Here is a 19,789-nt window from a genome sequence, read left to right on the forward strand (position 1 = left end):
CCCATTTTAAGAGATATACACATCCTAAGAGCAATTTTCTCATTTCCCTACCCATGTAATTTTTATTGAAATGGGCACTTCTATATATATCAACTGGTAAAATCTAGTGTTCCAGAAAATGAGTGGAAAGAGGTCTTGAACTCATCATACCTGTGTTTCAAAGAATAGCAATAAAGCTTATCTCCTTGTAATGTTGGTTTAGTGATTTCACATTGCCATCCAAAAGTCAGTGAAGTTTTGAAAGTGTTTCTCCAAAATAAATAACTTCTGTGAAAGTTATTGAAGTTAGGAGTAAATATATATACTGTTAAACTTGTTTTTACAGACTATAGGTGGGTCAAATTCTAACTTTATTAAGTTTATAAATATATTGCTATTATACTTTGGCATCTCTTTGGAATATCTTCTCCAATAATAAATAATGATTAGCTTTTGTTATCCATTTCAGTAATACATAAATGTGTCTTTATTTTAATTTTTAAGATAAATTCTTTAACTTTATTTATATAGAAAAATGACTCTAATCCACTTTCAACTTTCTTTGATGCTAGAGAAGAACTAAAGTACTTGAGATCAAATGAAGAAATTTATTTTGGACTCCAATTTGCCAATGAAATAAATGTTTTTTAATGCATTCGGCTGGAAAATGCTCAACTCATCTCAAAATCGTTACCAGTAGGAAATCTTAAACGCGAATGCTGAGAGAGTACATTAAATGCCTCTCTTTTACCAAAAGTTGGGTCCACCTGTTGGGTCTGACAAATAAAAATGATAAATCACCTGAGAGAAAGACTCCATAAATAATGGAGAGAGCACAAGCATTTGTTCCCAGATTGTTTGAAATGTAAGAATTTTATATAATCATTCTTAAGATGGATGGGTCAACCACTCCATCAGGACATTCGTTCCGTGCTCTTCAATCCATCCTAAACACAGAGAGACACCTACAAGACAATTCACAACTGCTTTAGAATTGGATCCTGTGAAGAAAGGGGAGGAGGTGAACTGTCAGCCTACAGAAACAAGGGATTTTTAAAAAAGTTTTCAGTCATCTAAATGAGAAAAATTCGAGGCTTAATTAAATAGGCAGGGGTTTTTTTCTTTGTAAAACGATGGTAACAGGAATGATTATACAGTCTCATTTCTAGCAAAAGGGAAAATGTAAAAACTACTCAGATTACTATTCGGAATACTATTTCTACATAGCATTTAAGAAAACAACATTAAGAAATAATAATAATAAAATAGCAGGGCTTCCCTTGTGGCGCAGTGGTTGAGAGTCTGCCTGCCGATGCAGGGGACACGGGTTCGTGCCCCGGTCCAGGAAGATCCCACATGCCGCAGAGCGGCTGGGCCCGTGAGCCATGGCCGCTGAGCTTGCGCGTCCGGAGCCTGTGCTCCGCAACGGGAGAGGCCACAGCAGTGAGAGGCCCGCATACCGCAAATAAATAAATAAAATAAAATAAAATAGCATTAAGAATAACATTAAGGAAAATAGTACCTAATGCTACTTAATGTCTATTAAATAATCCAGTTTAACCAGAAATGGAACAAGCCATCAAAATCTAGAGGTACCTGGAAGCCAATTATAATGCATTTCAGCCCAATATCATGTATTCCATTAGCCAACCTCCAGCCTAAGCCTGAGCAGTTTCCATTTTTAATCCACAAATAGATTGTCATTTCAACTGTCATTTTAAATGATCAGATTTGAAGCTTTGATTTACCTAGTATGGAATAGAAAAATGTTGCAGTTGGGCTGCATCAGAGAAACCGTTCACATGGCCTGAGTTCCAAAACGCAGCTGGCTGATGATCCAGTGGCAATGAACACAGAAGTAAATGTGAAGTCATTTCCCCTCTGTATTAGAAAAAATTCAAGGATATCAAACGTCTTCTTCTTTCATGATCCTACTTTTACCTGAAATTCTTGCTAAAGGATTTAGATGCCATGTGTATGAAATAATTTGCTCCGGTTCACTAGAGAACTAAATAATAATCCCTCATTCACCACATTTTGTGAACACATGTCCCGAGTTGAAATCAACAGGTTATAATTCAGTTTAACAATATACGTTGACTGATGAATTTGTGCCTAAGCATCCAAAATCAAGCCATAATTTAGTAAACTAAGACCAAGGCCCGTGTGGTAGGCGGGACAGAACATTTTACTATGTATGAGGATTTACAAATCCACAGAGAACTCCCAAGGTCTTTCAAGCCAAACAGGCGAAGTGATTTAATGATGTGTGATGTCCATTCATTACAAATATCCATGTTAGCATTATCCTTACTTATATCAGAGACATATGAGTTCGATGTTAATTCAGTTTACATTTGATTCTGCTGGAAAAGATTCCACGAAAGTGTTTAAAAGAAAAGCATTTTGGGGAAGATGAGAAGCCTTTGTTGGTTCAAATTCCATTGGTGCCCAAACTGCACAAAAATTTACTTAGGAGCAACGAACTGATGCAATTCACAAAGCAGGTATGAATATAATTTAGAGAAGTGAAGTGTCTAATTTTTTTCACATTTACTAGCATAAAATTGGAAACTATTATTTTTTGAGGAATGAAATGATATGTTTATAAAGTGGGGAAATGTTGATCAGATTTTCAGGAGGGGAGAAGTTAAAATCAAAGGAAACAGAGGAAGAGATGACAAGAATGAAGGAAGGCTGTGTCCGTGACACTGGAGAGAAAGGGCTTGTGTAAGAAGAGTTGATCTGGAGATTTACAGGCAACTAGACTAGTGGTTGAGCAGAGAAATATAAGTGATACTGAGTAATCAATGATGTCAACAATGCTTGAGACTGGAAAGGTCTGTGGTCTTCTCAGTAATGATGAAATCACTGAGCAAGTGGGGAATCTTAAAGAAAATAAATTAAGCAATCTGCTTGCACTACATTGAACTTTAATTGGCAAGGTGTAAACTAACTCCTTAATAACCATTTCACATGAACTGGTTTTTTTTGTTGTTGTTGTTGTTGTTTTTGTGGTATGCGGGCCTCTCACTGTTGTGGCCTCTCACGTTGCGGAGCACAGGCTCCGGATGCGCAGGCTCAGTGGCCATGGCTCACGGGCCCAGCCGCTCCGCGGCATGTGGGATCTTCCCGGACCGGGGCACGAAACCCTGTCCCCTGCATCGGCAGGCGGACTCTCAACCACTGCACCACCAGGGAAGCCCCATGAACTGGTTTTTAAACTCTATCCATTTTTACCTTGGGCTGCTTTCTAGCTTCTCATATTTTAAATTATGATTTTTTTAAATAAAAGAAAAAGATCTCTGTTTAATTTCTGTGCCATATGGGAATTTTAAAAAAACAGTTGGAAGTTTCTCTGGAGTGGCCTTAAATCAGTTCATTTGGCCTTCTATAAATAACAAAGTAAGCACAACCAGGCGGAGAATAGATGGAGACACCGTCTTAAACATTTCTCTAGAAAATGATATACCTTCTGGAGTATGTGGGTTAGTTATTAGCAGTAACCAGATGGAGAATTATACTGTCTCCCCAGGACACTAATGGGAACAAGTTCTGGGTTTTGTCTCTTGGAGTTTTTCCTGCTGAAATATGTTCTAACACAACCTGCAAGGCTGAAATTATCCTGACATTTCAGTATAAAGCAGCTAATATGCACTACTGGCTTTAATGTAATTAGGTAAACCTACCTTAATTACTGTGTTTAAGCTTTATATTCTTTGCAATATCCTGCACAGCCAAACTGCCTGGAATGTCAAGGCCATTACATGCATTGAACTAGGGTTGAAGTTCAGCCTGCCAGCCTGTACCAGAAGGAGGCTTCCGGTTTTGACCTTCACAATGTGGAATGACCACCACAGATGAGAGGGCATGAAGGTTAAAAACAAACAAACAGTAAGCTGCATAGCGGTGACATTTTAGAATTGGGACACGTTTTTCTTCACTTTTTCATTTCCTTCAAGAAATAGTACACCATATTTTAAGAACACAAATGACTGTTGAGCATGTATAAATAAGGTCTAAGTTATCCTAAAGTTTTTTTTTCAGAGATATAAATGCTATTACTACCACAGATATTCTTTTAATTTTGGAACGAATAGCGTATCTCATTAAGATAATCTAATGTCCTGTGAATTATGAAAAAAAAAAGTCTTCTTAAGTAGTTCCATTCTCAGTAGGAAAAAGAGAAAGAACAACTTTTCTGGCAGTTTAAAAAAAAATCTATGTTAAAGTTATTCCAAAAAAAATCACTATGACAAAGATAGTTTATGTAGCACTAGATAGTGCAGTAGGCATAGAGTCTCACATTTGATTCTCTTCTATAAAATAACTTTTCTTTGATAGATTTTGGCAAAGGAAGCACTACAAATGATCCCGAAGACTCTGTAGATACCATAAGACATTATCAGAGGTCCAAGAAACACTTTGAAGAGAAAAAAAGCAGATCTTCATCTTTCATCTCCTCTATTGACGATGAACAAAAGCCTCTCTTCTCAGGAATTGTAGATTCTCCTCCAGGAATAGGGAAAGTAACTGGACTTGATCTTGAAGAAACAGTACCCACCTCAGGAAGAATTCCCATAGATAAAAGAAGTCACTCTTGCAAAGGTAATCAAGTTTCTCCAGAATCTCGTTGTCTTTCCTCAGGACTAATCACAAAATGGTGACTTCGCACAAATGAAGAACCATACCGCACATTAATCTAATCTGCAATTTTGTGATATATTTGCAAAGATCAAACCTTAGATCATCTACAAAGTGTTTTCAGGGTTCTGGAATAGTGGTCATTATTCCCAATTATAGCATAGGAGGGTCTGTGTGGCCAGGCAGACTTAACATAATGCCACATAGAACATTGTAGGAATGTCTGTTGTAGTGACTCCGTGGGGAGAGGGGATCGATGAGTATTTGAAGAGAGCAAGCCCATTGAATCTTGTATGTATCTTCTGTATCCATTCCTCACCCCCAAACCTGTTTTTTTTTATAGCATGAAAGACCAATGCAATAAATACCAAAAAGAATTTCAGTTTACTGAGAATTATGAGAAAATGGGGAGAAATGCTCCTAAATAAAGTATGCTTTTAGATCCAACTCAGTTGAACACATTTGTTTGAAAGGGATACCCAAATATATGGGTTTTGTTGTAGAAAATATGCATGAACTGGGTAATTGTGCTTAATCAGTATATCCAGATTAGATGCTAAAGGGTGGAAAACTCAGGAAAACTTGAGGACAGTCACATGAAAGAACAATTAACTTCTCATCAGGAGCTAGATATACGGATCTTGTTAAATCTTGCTAAGTGGGTGCAAGAACAGGTACAGGCAGGCTGCTTGGGTTCCAAGTTCAACTCTGTGACTTACTCCCTTTATGTCTTTCAGTAAGTGATTTGACAGACCCCACTAAGACTCAGTTTGCACATCTTCAGAATAGGAATAATATCTTCTAACCAACTGGTCTGTTGTGATTACTAAACAAGAGAACATGCATAAATTACTTTCTCTGAGATAAAATCCCCAACTCTGCTTAGTATTTTCTCACAGCTTTTCTTTTCTAACCCTTTAATCATTGAACATATTCCTAGATATATAAAAATGTAGAGATGAAGAAGGTGTAGCAAAAAAATCAAAAGAATATAACAGAAATGAAGGAAAAATAGGATGTTCTTGACCTGGCAGGATACAAAATTATGACACAGAGTAAGTAAATATTACCTGTCATTGTCACCATTATTCGAAGTGACTATATCTGACAACAAAAGTTTTATTGAATCTAGGATGTTTAGGCTTTACATTTTTCCTGAGTTACTTTCCCTATATTATCAAATCAGCTTTTGCCATGACCCCAAGTTGAAGTAAGCTAAGAATATATGCAGATTTTCTCTGGACAATCTAAAATCTTGATGAAGTGGATGAAAATAGTACCTCATTTATCACAGTGGAAGAATGGAATATTAGATGTGATTACCAAACGTCCCATTTTAGTTATTTATGAAAACGGATTCTGGGAAGTACTAAAAATTGAAACAGGTTGTATCATGGAAGGCAGAAGTTCTGAAGAACTTGCTGAACCATCCTACTATTTCCAAGAGTCAGCATAACGTGGGCCTGACATTTTTCAAAATACTTTTTGTTGTTTTCCTCTTGCGTTTTAAAGTCTCAAGTGACAAGTCGTTAATGATACATTTTGGGGATTTGATTTGACTTTATAATGACTCTTGCTGATGGTGAATTCTCATGCCCTTCATCTTATATTTTGCTTTGCCACTTCTTCCAATTATTTTTAATTAGCTATTCTACATGCACAATAAAAGATAGTATTCTAACAGATCATTTTAATATCTACCTATCTAAAATTTTAATTTTCAAAAGTTTACAATGCGATCCCTATTCAAATAAATAATTACCTTTACAATTCATAGTTAAATACTCATGTCAATTGAATAAGCATGATTGATGTTGTTATAGAGTCTATCAGTGTGACACATGGTTAACCTGGATAATCAATACGATCAACCGATGGAGAATTCTAAAACTTTATTCACTGCAAATTTCATTCCCTAGTGATTTTCTAAGGTGAGATACTGTGCAATGTTAAAGGGTTTGAATAAGATGTAGGGTGTAGCTGGAACTGCTGCAGCTTGAGCTCCTAAATCCCCACAAATTTTAGTTTTATCATCAATGGAAATGCCACTTACATTTCTAGCATTTGTCATGCTGAATCCAACAGAGGAGCACCTTTAGACAAAACTGAAAAGAAAAAATTAAACTAAATGGACTCTGATCCTACTTAGATTGAGGTCAAAAGTTGACTGTAGGAAAATTGTGTACCCAGAGCAAAGTGAAAGTTTACTTTCTGTTCATCCATTTCTAGAAATGTGTCTTGCAACTATAGCAACATTTTCCAAGGCAACCAAGTGCAGATTTTTTCTGAGCTATATTTAGAAAGTATCTACAAGGATGTTCATTTTGATTAAGACTACTAAGCAGGATTTCCCCTTTGAACTCCTTTTTTCTTTCATATTGCTGTTAAAATAAGCTAATCACACATTACTGATTTTAATAAAAGAGTAAATTATCATCAAGGAAGACTTTACCCAATAGTTTACAGTTATTCTTTTTTGTTAAGAGAAGATTATCAGGTTTTGTTCTTGAGCACTGAAGAAAAAATAGAATCCTACATAATTTATTGCATGTGATTCACCACTGTTATTTAAAAATCAGTTTATTATATATGATTTGAGAATGAGAGCTATTAGGCATAAGTGGAAATTCTCTAAGCTTTCTCAGCACAAAACTTCTGAGCATAATATGTAACTTCCATCCTATCAGTTTTTACTGTTTTTGTTTTATTGTCTAGCAAGAGGCTAGACAGGGAGAAACACTGGCATCATCTGACCATTAGTATGTGTGTTCTGAATATTTGTTTGGCATTAATTCTCCAAAACTGAAAACCTAGTGTACTAAGACATCATATTATTGTTTTGCCTTTTAAATAGAGTCACATGTCTGTGAATAATAAATCATACTTTTCAGTGAAAATCTGCTGATGTATTACTGCACTTAAAAGTTCAGCATTATCATTTTTTGATGTTCATTTTCATTTGTTGTGTTTGATTAAGTATCAAGGGTAATTATATATTGTCACTTTAAAAAGAACAAAACACCAGCCTTCCATAGTCTAAGGAAGCCTTAATCACAAAGAACTGTTCTGGAATTCATAGCAAGCTCTCTGAGGTCTGTTAGCCATTTCAATAGTACAGGGAACCCTGACCTTATATTTTTCTAATACTGTCTTTGGATATGCTAATCCCTTTGTTAGAGCTTCACCCATCTGAAGCCGAAATTGTAGGCACCTCAGTAGATATGTCTGTGTATTCAGTGATAAAAGTATAGTGATAGAAAAACCATGAAGAAAAGATATAGAAATTGTGTCTGCTGCTGGAGGATAGGAGGTGCTTTTGAGCTATCTGACTGTACTTTTGGAGAAACCGTAGGAAAGAAGTCCTACAAATCCTGTTCCTTGTTTCTAGAATCATAGCTAACCCTCCCCAAATCAGTTACTTTCTATCCAATTTTTAAAATAGCCAAGGATATAAATTCCTTAATTTTACATACTTTTGTCAGTGTTGAATCATAACTACTTGTCCAAAGGGGGAAAAAAAAGGCTTTCTATCAAAGCAAAATCACTTTTTGTTATTCAAGTCTATTTCCACGTAAAAATGAAGACCAGTTCTAGACAGTATTTTCCTCCCACCAGCCCTCCCAGTGAGGAAAAGATGCTCCTTCTTTATCTCTGAAATAAACTCCCAACTCCACTGGTATTTTTTCCTGGGTTTTATTTCCCAGCCTTTTAATCATTCTAAGTACTTCTCTAGATACGTGAAATGTAGAGGGGAAGAAAGCGTAGCAAAAGCCATCAAACGTTTATGGCAGGACTGAGAGGGAAAGTAAGATATTATATTTGCCCTCAAATATTGACAACTTGCAAATACAGATTGTAGGAGAAACGGTAAATTAAATGAGGCTCAGAAAATGAATCTCCGTGAGGAAAATGATTAAAACCTTGCTAGACTGAATTCTTCAAGGGCAGGGCCTATGTTTTCTTCATCTCTAACTCCCCCACGTTTAGCAGAGTGTCTGGAACATAACAGACATGAGGACCATCTGAAAAGTGGACTTGAACAGATAAACAATATGTTTCAAAGTATAGCAGCATAAAAATATTCTAAATAGAAGAGTCCCAAGAAAAAATATTGGAAATTAATGGACAGAATACGTTAAAGGACAGTGCAGAAGGAGCTACAAGGAAACATAAAAACATGAAATAATGTCATAGGACTAGAGACTTTAGGACTCTTCCCATCTTTAATGGCTCATGGTTCCTTGGCTCTACTTTGAGTTGGGTTGGCCTAAGGGACTCGCTCTGAAGATCCTCACTTCCCCATGGCTGTCTCTTCTTGAGCCCCCTCTGAATCATGAAGTATGCACATTATTCTGGGTGAAAGAGCCCTAACATCTTCAACCTGAGGTGCGGCAGTACATACAAATGGTGCTGTTTCTTCCCAAATGTAAACGCACAAAGTCATTGCTCTCTAACCGGAGCTCGGGGTTGACCATCCATGTTTTCCTCTTAGCACAAAATAGAAAGAAGACAAAATTGTATTCAAGACTCCTAACTAGCTGTATGTTTTTATTCGTATGGAAATGGGTGTGGGAAGTGGCAGACGGGATCGGGGTGGATGAGATTCAGCTACCAACTGGTTGTGGCCCCTGGACAGGTCCCTGAGTCACTCTGGTTCTCTGTCTTCCCGTTAAACTCCAAGATCCCTTCCTGCTTGTATTGCGGATGTCTCTGGAGCTACAAATGGGAACCCAAAGAAGTTGACATCCATCTTGCCGTTTCCCACAGATATCGCTGACACCAGAAGCTGGGAAAGAGAGACTGCCGGAACTCAGGCTGATGAGTCTAGTCCCTCAGCGCTTCCGCGAGCTGCCTGGGGCATCTCTGAAACCGAAAGTGACCTCGCCTACGGAGAAGTGGAGCAAAGATTAGATCTGCTCCAAGAACAGCTTAACAGGTATAAGCAATAGCTAGGCAAAGGGAAAACATAATCCAAGCCCTTAGCTGGGTCTAGCCTTACTCTTTGTAAATAGCAAATTCGTCCTACCATAGATGGCATATACACTTCTTTATACACTTACTTATTTAAAAGAAGACTACAAGTTGACAGAATTATTAATCTGTTTTTCAAAGAGCATTTACTTAAAACGCTTCACACTTTTGGCAGCATGAATCCTATTTTTTCTTTACTTGTCATAAAATTAGTATATATCATCAGCATTGGCTGCCTAAGAAACCTTTTTTATCCCCTCAAAATAATTCATATTTAGTTTGTTGACTAACACCCTTCCTCTTTCAATCCTCCTTTTGCACTTTTTGGCTGTTCATGGTAACTTAGTTATGTGGTACGGTATTTTTTTAAGGATATTGACAAAATGATTTAAACATTTAGTTTTTCAGCCAACTTGTCAAAAATGTGATTGAGTTAAGAACCCAGATCCTCTCCATTTTCCCTCCATCTTTGATCTCTAACCTTTTAAGATAAAGAATAAATTTTGGTTTTAGGAAGGATGGAACCCCTTAACCCAAATCTACATGAATTCCTTAAAATTAAACTGATCAATGACATTCAGGGGAAAAAAAAATAGATGTATAAGCATGATATTGCTTTAGTTGTGTTACATGTGGAAAGTGACCTCGATTCAAGGTAGTTTCCAGGACATCACTGGGCAAGGTATTCCAGTAGTCACAGACCGAAAACTGCATGGATTAAACTAAAATGTTCAAATCACAGGATTTACTAAATCCATTTAAAACACACAGTGAGTGATGAGGGGCTCCAGATGGGGTAATTAACACATTTCTAATAAGCGCAATCCTGGTAAAAGAACCATACAACCTGTATCCTGATTTATGCAATTATATATATATATATATACCTCATCAGCCTTCCAGGCTGAAGGTGTGGTTATGAGGACCAGAGTTTAGGTTTGCACAAAAGGGGTCCACAGATAAAAATAATTCCCCAGTGCCAATGACACACTTGCTCTATCACAGACATGTAAGGCCAAGTACACCTGGCCACAGCTGTGGCATTTCAGTTAGCCTGCCGAACAGCCATATGTTTTATTGGTCTTTATAGGTAAAAAACGTGAGACGTCAGAAGGAGATTATACTGTGTGTGTGTCACCAGTGGGTGACCAAACTTGGGGGTGGCAGTCATCTACCCAGAGGTGACAGGAGAATAATTTGTCCTTTCCATCTCTTTCCATGTATAAGCCATGCTCTGCTTTGTTACATCATATTTCGATTCTATCTTTGGGATGTCTTGCAGCTTGCTACCATGCTGTGTGTATTTAATGCATCTTATGAATTCTGCCCATGTGTAACAAGCTACTTGCTTTCTTGTTCTCTATACTTACCACATTCTATGAGTTTTGTTTATACTACATAAGCTAGCTATCTATGCTTAATTTTTCTTCTGTGTTTCATCAATGCTGCTTTTAGTTTTGTCGCTTTTTTAAATCTTTATGCCTGAATTGAACAGTGTCAGACAATACAGTAAACATAAAAATGTATGCACACACACATACATTACCATGAAAGATGAACTAGCAATTAAAACAGACAAAAGGAATCAGAAAACCTACAAATTTGTAAATTGAAATAAATTTGTATGCCTTAATTTCAAACAGAAGTATGACAATACTATATGAATTAAAGATTTAATTTTGTATTTTTTGTTTTCATGTAATTTAATCAAAGTTTAAAAGTTAAAAAACTGAGGTCTATATCCCATTCTCAAGTGCCAAATGAAAGTCTTGTAAAATTGAAACTTATCTGAGAAAATTAAAACAAACTATCATTTACTTAGAGTCAGTAATTCCTAATTAAGGTTTAAGAACTTGACACGATCATACTTATTATTGCTCAGAGAAGCATATTTAGTTAATTAGTACATTTACTATCTCTCCCTGCTATTTATACCAAGCTACATTGATCTTTTAGCCATAACATATGTCAAAATATACACTGTACACACAAAAGAATTGATAAAAGGGTGATCTCTGAACTTTAACTTCCTTGATTCCTGCCCATTCCTTTATTGTGAAACATATGGTATGCATTCAATTCCTGGAGTAAATGGGAAAATTACTGAATGAATGGATTAATGACAGGGACAGCAGTGATTTCTTCAGCATGATACTCACACAGCACTTGCAATTGGTTAGCCTAGATAAAGTCGTAACTCTTCTACTTAACTACTAATAGGATGACTAGGTCAGGTCATTTAAATTTCTCCAGCCTCAGTTTCTTTCTTTGACCTATACTGACCTGCATTACTGTTGTAAAGACTAAGGTAATACATGTGGAGAGTGTATATGCTACAAAATAGAAAGTGCTGTAATTAGGTAAAATATGATTATTTTTTCTGGCTGCGTCTGGTCTTCGATTCGGTGCGCGGGCTTCTCTCTAGTTGTGGCGTGCGAGTTTTCTCTCTCTAGTTGTGGCATGAGGGCTCCAGGGCGTGTGGGCTCAGTAGTTGTGGCGCATGGGCTTAGTTGCCCCGCAGCATGTGGGATCTTAATCACCCGACCAGGGATCGAACCCATGTCCCCTGCATTGGAAGGCGGACATGTAAAATATGATTAACAATGAACTTAACTTCTATTATTGATGTTTGTCTGAGTATGTTCTCTTGCTTTTCATATGTTTCTGTGTTTCCTGATTTGGACCTTTCTTCTGGATGAAAATTGAGATTTTAAGGTTCCCTTGTTGCTTCATCATGGATACCAATCATTGCTGCTAGTGTAAATCAAAGATTACTGAAAATACTTGCCTTTAATGTGTCCTGGGGCTGAAAGTGTAAACTTTTAAGGGCATATACATCCAGGACCCATTTGGCTAGTAACCATACTTTAATACTAATAATTCTTATTACTTTATTACATTAGTTTTAGAATGAATTTTTTATGATACTTTTTTTCACAGCCAAACTGCAACTAAATCTTTTTTGACATGTCCTAGCATCTGTATGTTTTTTAACATAATTATTTTCTTTGACTAACTTCTTCCTATTTAGCTCTGAAATTGTCACAAACATTTTATTGCCTGACTCACCTTAGCCTCTTTTGGGTTTAAAATCCAAAACATTGCATTTTTACTGCACTGCCATCTCCAAGAACCTCTTACCTCCAGTTTACTCTAGAAGGCAAAAGTATAGAAAACAAGTTTGAAAAGGGGAGCTCAATTTAGACTTCAACTTTGCAGGGTAAGAATCCTGGGACTCTTTCTAGAGTTGGGTCTACTCTGTTTAGCCTCAGTAGTCTGTTCAAATGTAGTAGAACTGTGAATTCTATCCCATTTGTTTCGCCCAAATACACATATTAAGTACACAGTGCAATAAAAACAAATATAAATGGTCCATCCTGAATCGTCCTGGCCGCTGCTGCTTTTCTGCTTTAATGGCCAATTAAACTATATGCAGGGTTAAAAGTTTACCTAAGAAATGTTCTTACATATTTATGTATTATGCCTACAGATATACATATATCAGGAAATCACTAATTGTTGATCCTAAAGCAGTGCTTCTCAAACTTTAATGTGCTTTCGAATCACCTGGGGATCTTGTTAAAAGGTAGATTCTAAGTCTAGGTCTGGAATCGGCAGAGATCCCACATTCTAACAAGCTCCCAGATTTGACCATGCTTTGCATAGCGAGGCCCTAGAGGATGTAAAAGCTTTCAGTGAGGAGTCCATCTCTTGCAGAACTCGGTGCCTGGTACACTGTGGGTCTTTGCATAGAATGAAAACATTCATTTTACACAGCTGTATAGCTATGCTGATGTAGGGGAAGAAAAATAAATTTTCCTCTACCTTTCTGCGTTCTTGGCTGAAACCCCTATAATAAAAGACAGATTAATAAGAAAAAAACAAACATAAATTTATTAACATGTGTACCTCACGTACACATGGGAGATACTCAAGGGAAAATTAGTAACTCCCTGAGGTGCCTTAGAACTGAAGATTAAATACCATCATAATAGGGAAAGGGGCTGGGGGATGTAGGTCTCTTAGAGGAGAATGAATGATCATTAGGAAGGTGAATGGGTCCTTAGAAGAACAGATGGGAGGTATGACAGTTTGTGACAAAGTTTGTCTCAGTGTGATGCCTCTTCTGTGACAAAAGTCGATCTTCCCTGGTTGTTGAAACTCCCAGGGAGGGGATTTATGACAACTGAGTTCCTTCTGGAAGATCTGCCTTTAGGCAGATGAGGGAAGTTCAGAGAAAGCTTTTCCCCACACTGGCTGTTCTCCAAGTGCCTACAGCTCAAAAGAATCAATATGCCGAAGTGGCTTGTTTTGGAGTGGCATATGCCTTCACTGACAAAAAAAAGTTATAAAATTGAGTTATTCTTTTCTGTTTTAAAGACAAAGCTGGACTTTTTCTAAATTCTCTGTAATTCTTCCAGAGTAGAGCAGATTACTTGTGTCATTAGAAGAGTCCATTCCAATTAAGCTGATAGACCCTAGCCACGAAACATGAAAATACAACCTATGCATGGTAAAGAAATTCCTCACGAAAGCTCTTCTTTGTTGAATGTTTTGGTCTGTTTGGGCTGCTATAACAAAAATACAATAGACTGGGTGGTTTATAAACAACAGATATTTATTTCTCAGTTCTGCAGACTGGAAAGTTCAAGATCAAACTGCTGGGAGATTTAGTATCTACTGAGAGCCAGCTTCCTGGTTCATAGACGGCTGACTTCTCACTCTGTCCTCACATGGTAGAAGAAGGAAGGGAGCTCTTTGGGGCTCTGGTTTATGAGGCACTAATGCCATTCATGAGGGCTCTACCCTCATGACCTAATTAAATCCCACAGGCCACACCTCTTAATACCATCACATGGGGGGTTAGGATTTCACCATTAGCATTTCAACATAAACATTGAATCCATTGCATTGAACTACCCAAAATATCAGATTACTGGTTAATAAAACCAAACTAAGGTTTGGTTCAAAGTCACTGCAGGAAGAGAGACCACCACCTAGACAGAGTCTGAAGTGTTATCTCAGAAGGGGAAGTAAGAAGTAGGGTATTTATAGGATTTTGGAGCCTGGGCCTTTCAAGGTGGGAAACTGAGTGGATCTGGGCAAAGTTCATAATATAATAGTTCAGAATTGATGGACACAGTGAAATGAGGACCTTGAAGCAAGTAGGGATAAATAAAATTTGTTTGATTAAGCAAGTTTATTTGTTCAAAAGAGCAGATTGCTGTCTCCAGTGAGTTAATCTGTAGAAATTTCCTGAAGGAGTAAAGTTATTTATTCCCTTAGACTTATTTTTCCCAGGCAGAGTTTTCCTGGAACAACTAAGTCATGTTGACAGAGGTGGTCTGCTGTCTTAGCTAAGTCATGTTGACACAGTCTTGTTCTCACCCTGCACCAGCATGTGATGGTCTTGTGTTTGGGAATCCCACTCATGGTAGCATGTTGCTATTACACACTTCCAATAGGTTTTTCCCTCATCGACACTATTCAAATAGATAGAATCTATGAGACAGAGATCCTGTTTCTTGGAGACCCCTGCTGTTTGACAAAGGTTTTGTGAGGACTCAAAATCGTTATCATAATTTTTGACTCTCTATTGGGTCTTGAATCCCATTTGTTGATGAAGCTTTCATTATTCCACTCCCCACGCCCAAAGCCTTTTACATGTAATGTGTAAGCCACTCCCTAAATATTCAATGCTGTTAATGATGGGATAAATTCATACAGAAATATTTACAATGGATGTAGAATTTTCCTTGGGGGCTCAGAGGAGAGAGAAATTAATTCTGAATAAGGGAAGATTTGGGGGTGCAGATAAAAATTTGTGCTGTACCTTGAAGTGTGAAAGAAAAAATTGATGCATAATAAAATAACGAGTCTCCTCTGTTTAGCTGGCACCATAAAAATATTAGATCGGAACAATGGGTAACAGATACATAAACTAGTTGCTAATTCAAATTTTCTTTTTCAGTGTGTGGTTTTGACATTTGCAAGGCACAATCATGTATAATTTATAGCTATTTGTTTAGAAGACGCTAAGCTATATGGCTATATATACCAAATATAGAAAACCTGCACAAATCTTGTGTTATCATGATTCTCAGAAGGAAGTTTTGTAGTGTCAATGTTAAAAACTAAAAGGAAAAAAATGATTTTTTCTCATGTTGTCCAGGTTTATTCTCTTCTCTCTCAAATCAAAGGCTAAGTTCTCTCCACTTTGAATTTCACAGATGCAGCATGTATGTAACTGAGCAAAATTAGTCTATGATTTTAAATTTTTGGTAAGATTTACCTTTTCCTTGTATTTTTCATTGAAACAAAATAGTAAGCACAAATAAGTAAAGAGTTAAAAGAAAAGTTTTCTAAAGAGGCATATGGTCCAAATTTTCTGTTCTTATACCCACAAAATCCTTTTTTAATACTGTTAACACATGCAAAGGAGGGGAATCAGATCCATTGTATTTTGCTATCTTTCCCTTGAATTTTAATTTAAAATGAGAATGAAATTAACAGGCCAGTAGGCTACTTGTGAGCTTTAGGGATAAAAAATGATCAGACTGGTATTTTGCAAGCCAGATGGGTTACAGAAGCAAGTGAACTTTTATGTTTGGTCTGTTTCTTAATTACCAAAGGCTCCAAACTGTAGATGGGAAAGGAATTTAGCATTTGACAGTACTTAACATTAAGGAAAGAATACAATGAATGATATACAATATTTGATGTTTATAGGAGAGAGGTAAAGTAAAATATAGATAATATAAATTTGGAACACATAAGAAATTATCCACTTGTTGCAGCTATAAGAGAAATGTGCTATGAAACCTTTTTAAACAGTAAATAAAATATTCACAAGAAACTGACCAAAACCTGATAAAAAGCAGAGACAATGACTGATTAAAAATGGACTCTGAATGCGTTTTACATTTTGAAATCTATAAAGCTTAATTGTAAAAATGCAATACAATGTACACTGTGAAAATGTAGCCTCTTCAGTCAGCTGTTTCTTTGTTAAGATCAACGAACAGGAAAGCAACGATCTTTATCAGAGCCATTAGTGGGATATAGAAAGTGAGCATCTCCGTGCTCCCTCTCCTGTCCTTCTTGTTTAAAGCAGGGCCGTAATTCTGTTCTTTGGTGTTGCTGCAATTTTCTCAAATGCTTTGCAATCCTGAACAGTTTTAGGACTGTCTTCCCCCATTTCTGTCTGTCCTGCAGACTTGAATCCCAAATGACTGCAGACGTCCAGACCATCTTACAGCTGCTGCAGAAACAAACCACTGTGGTCCCCCCAGCCTACAGTATGGTAACTACAGGAACAGAGTATCAGAGACCCGTCATCCGCCTGATGAGAACCAGTCATCCGGTAGCATCCATCAAGACGGATCGAAGTTTCAGTCCTTCCTCACAAGTGAGTATAGATAGCATGTAACCAAGAGTGTCTCTCCAAGTGTGTTTCCAGGGACCACCTAAATCAGAATCACCTGGGCTGCAGTGGAAAATACAGATTCTCATCCCCATCTCTGTTTTTCCTCAACTAGAACATCTGGGAATGAGCCCTGTAATCTCCATCTTAAACAAGCTCCCCAACCCTGACCTTCACTCCCGATTCTTTTGCTCATTTAAACTTTGGGAACAATGGACCTAGAAGAATGATCTTAAAACACTAGTATTTTTTTTTTAAAGAAAAAGCTTTTTTTCAAATATCGATCTACTTAAGTTTATAAATGGTAGAGCTTTGAAAGCTAAGGATTAGCCCTGGGTCCAAAAAATGCTTCAAATAAAGGTTTGTAATTTGCTCTAGTGACAAGAGGCACCCTTGAGCAGGGTCTCAGGAAGGAAGGGGCAGAGAAATAGCAGCAATAACAAGCAATAGCAAGACCTGAGATCCAAGTGTAATCAGACTAGTAACCACATCTGTGCCCCACCCATCACCAGGGAGCTCTAAACTTTTCTCACCTTGGTGATGGTAAGAGGAATGTTAGTGTCCTTATCTTTCCTCTGAAGTCCTGTGAGGAACCCTTTGAATTATGTTAATATGAAAAGTCCAACTCCTTTGGAATTCTATTTTGGGAATCATTCTTAATTACTTAAACACTGTGGCCAAACTGGACCTAAGAACAATGATTTAAACAAGAATTTACAGAACTATCTTGTAAAAACTTTTTTAGACGTTTGGGAATTGAGTGCAAAATGCTCTGGGGAATGAAACTATATTAATAGCACGAGGTAATGTGACTGAAGGAAAATAATGCAATTTTTCTAAAATATGAAAGCATAATTTATCTCGAGTTTTGAATGGCTGAGAAACATGCAAAACCATGTACTTTGTTTTTTGCTTTCAGTGGATTTAGATAATATTTTCTGCCAAGGGATGGGTGATTTTCCTTCCTTTCTTTTTTCTTTCTCCTTGTTCTCCAAATGTACTCACCCAATGACCCACCTTTTTGATCCCAGTTTTGTTGGGAATTTTGAATTAAAACGCATCTGGAAAACTCAATGTGAAATATTGTGTTTAAAATAATAATAATAATAATCTGATATGGCTTCAAAGTAAAATTAAAGATCTTGGAATGGTTATATAGGATTATCTAAACTGATACCTGACCTTCAGTATCTTGACCCACCTTTGAGAGGGAAAGATTGGTTAATACCACTAATCAAATACAGATTTATGGAAAAAGAAAACATGTTTAGATTTCATGAGTGTAACTTTAGAAATATATCCAAATGAATTATAAAAGCATGTTTTCTTCTCTTTTCTTTCTATCAGTGTCCTGAATTTCTAGACCTTGAAAAATCTAAACTTAAATCCAAAGAATCCCTCTCAAGTGGGGTGCATCTGAACACAGCTTCGGAAGACAACTTGACTTCACTTTTAAAACAAGACAGTGATCTCTCTTTAGAGCTTCACCCCCCGAGGCAAAGAAAAACTTGCCTTCATCCAATTAGGCATCCTTCTTTGACAGATTCATCCCTAAGCACTGTAGGAATCTTGGGTCTTCATAGGCATGTTTCTGATCCTGGTCTTCCGGGGAAATAATCATTTTGTACTATTTATTCCACATACAATGTAAGTGCTTTTAATGGCTGATTTCCTTTTTTGTATTTAAATCCTCTCTACTTGACTCAGGGGCTCACAAGTTACCATTATATGCAAAAGTACTGTATATTTTCCTAAATTGAAGCTTGTAAGGTAAAATTGAGCAGTTAGGATGTAAATATATCTATGAACTCTTTTGTTCCAAATGTTAAAACTGCCAGCATCTCAAGGCACCTCATTTTTTATTTTTATTTTTTAAATCATGTGCATGTTAGGAAACTCCAATTTCTCTTGCATGGAGACTCCTAGTTACTGCTTTTACTAAACCCATACTTTGTTACGAAAATGCCTTCCAAGCAAATAAGAAAGCAAAGGATAAAATTGTTCATGGATGCAACTCAGATGATCCTCAACTCATGGAAGTTCAAGGGGGAGATAGGGAACCTTGTCACTTTTGAGGACAGATACCCTTCTGGATTGAGATGTTTATAGTAAATTACATTCATTCCCGCACGCTAAAAAATATATAGTTTTAGAGTTATAAATCTCTGACAGTAGAGGAAACCGTCTCCAAATACATGAATATAGGCCAGCTTTAATGAGGACAAAAAGGCCTTTCTATTTAAAATTCTGTCTCTAACTGAATTCACAAACTCCCTAAAATATTTTCCACTGGCATGTTTCCTTGAATGCTCAGAAACAAGTTTCTCTAATTTTTCTTTTTCTTTGGTGGCGGGGGTGGGGTGGGAGGGATTCTTCTTCAGAACTGCTAAAGTGCTACAGACACAAACTGATATCCACAGCTTTCTTCTGACTTATATTTTAGGGCAATCCTGAATTTGATCAAAAGAGTTTATTGACGCACATTGTTTTCTTCCCCCCAAAACGTACAATTTTAGTGGATTTGTGTGGCGAAACTAGCTTCCATGAAGTATATGCCGTGCTATGGCTTTCTAATCCCGGCTGTAAAAGAACAACGTGCATTTACCTACGTATAAAGAAAATGCACAAACCAGCAGAAAAATTTAATTTTATTTGGTTACTCAAATACATTTGCTAATCAAAGATTAAATGAAAATCTATCCTGTATGGATTGGACTCCAGAATATCAGAATATACCATGGAATATATTTTAATATATTCGACGGTTAGATT

General features: G+C 36.9%; 1 protein-coding gene across 8 annotated transcripts in view; it reads left to right on the top strand.

The window, feature by feature from the left end:
• The window catches only part of KCNH7 (potassium voltage-gated channel subfamily H member 7), a 460,792-nt gene extending 441,434 nt beyond the window's left edge, over positions 1–19,358 (top strand). For 6 of the 8 annotated variants that reach the window (XM_060302349.1, XM_060302352.1, XM_060302350.1 and 3 more), the window contains 4 exons: positions 4,324–4,587; positions 9,391–9,559; positions 16,810–17,002; positions 18,365–19,358. In XM_060302349.1, the coding sequence (XP_060158332.1) occupies positions 4,324–4,587; positions 9,391–9,559; positions 16,810–17,002; positions 18,365–18,634 (896 nt within the window). In that variant the 3' untranslated portion in view covers positions 18,635–19,358. Of the gene's footprint in view, positions 1–4,323; positions 4,588–9,390; positions 9,560–16,809; positions 17,003–17,132; positions 18,206–18,364 lie in introns of those variants that run through there. The other 2 variants (XM_060302354.1, XM_060302355.1) reach the window with 2 other exon arrangements.
• Positions 19,359–19,789: the final 431 nt, after the last annotated feature.

Source organism: Globicephala melas, chromosome 7 (assembly GCF_963455315.2).
Source record: "Globicephala melas chromosome 7, mGloMel1.2, whole genome shotgun sequence".
NCBI classification, from domain to species: domain Eukaryota; kingdom Metazoa; phylum Chordata; class Mammalia; order Artiodactyla; family Delphinidae; genus Globicephala; species Globicephala melas.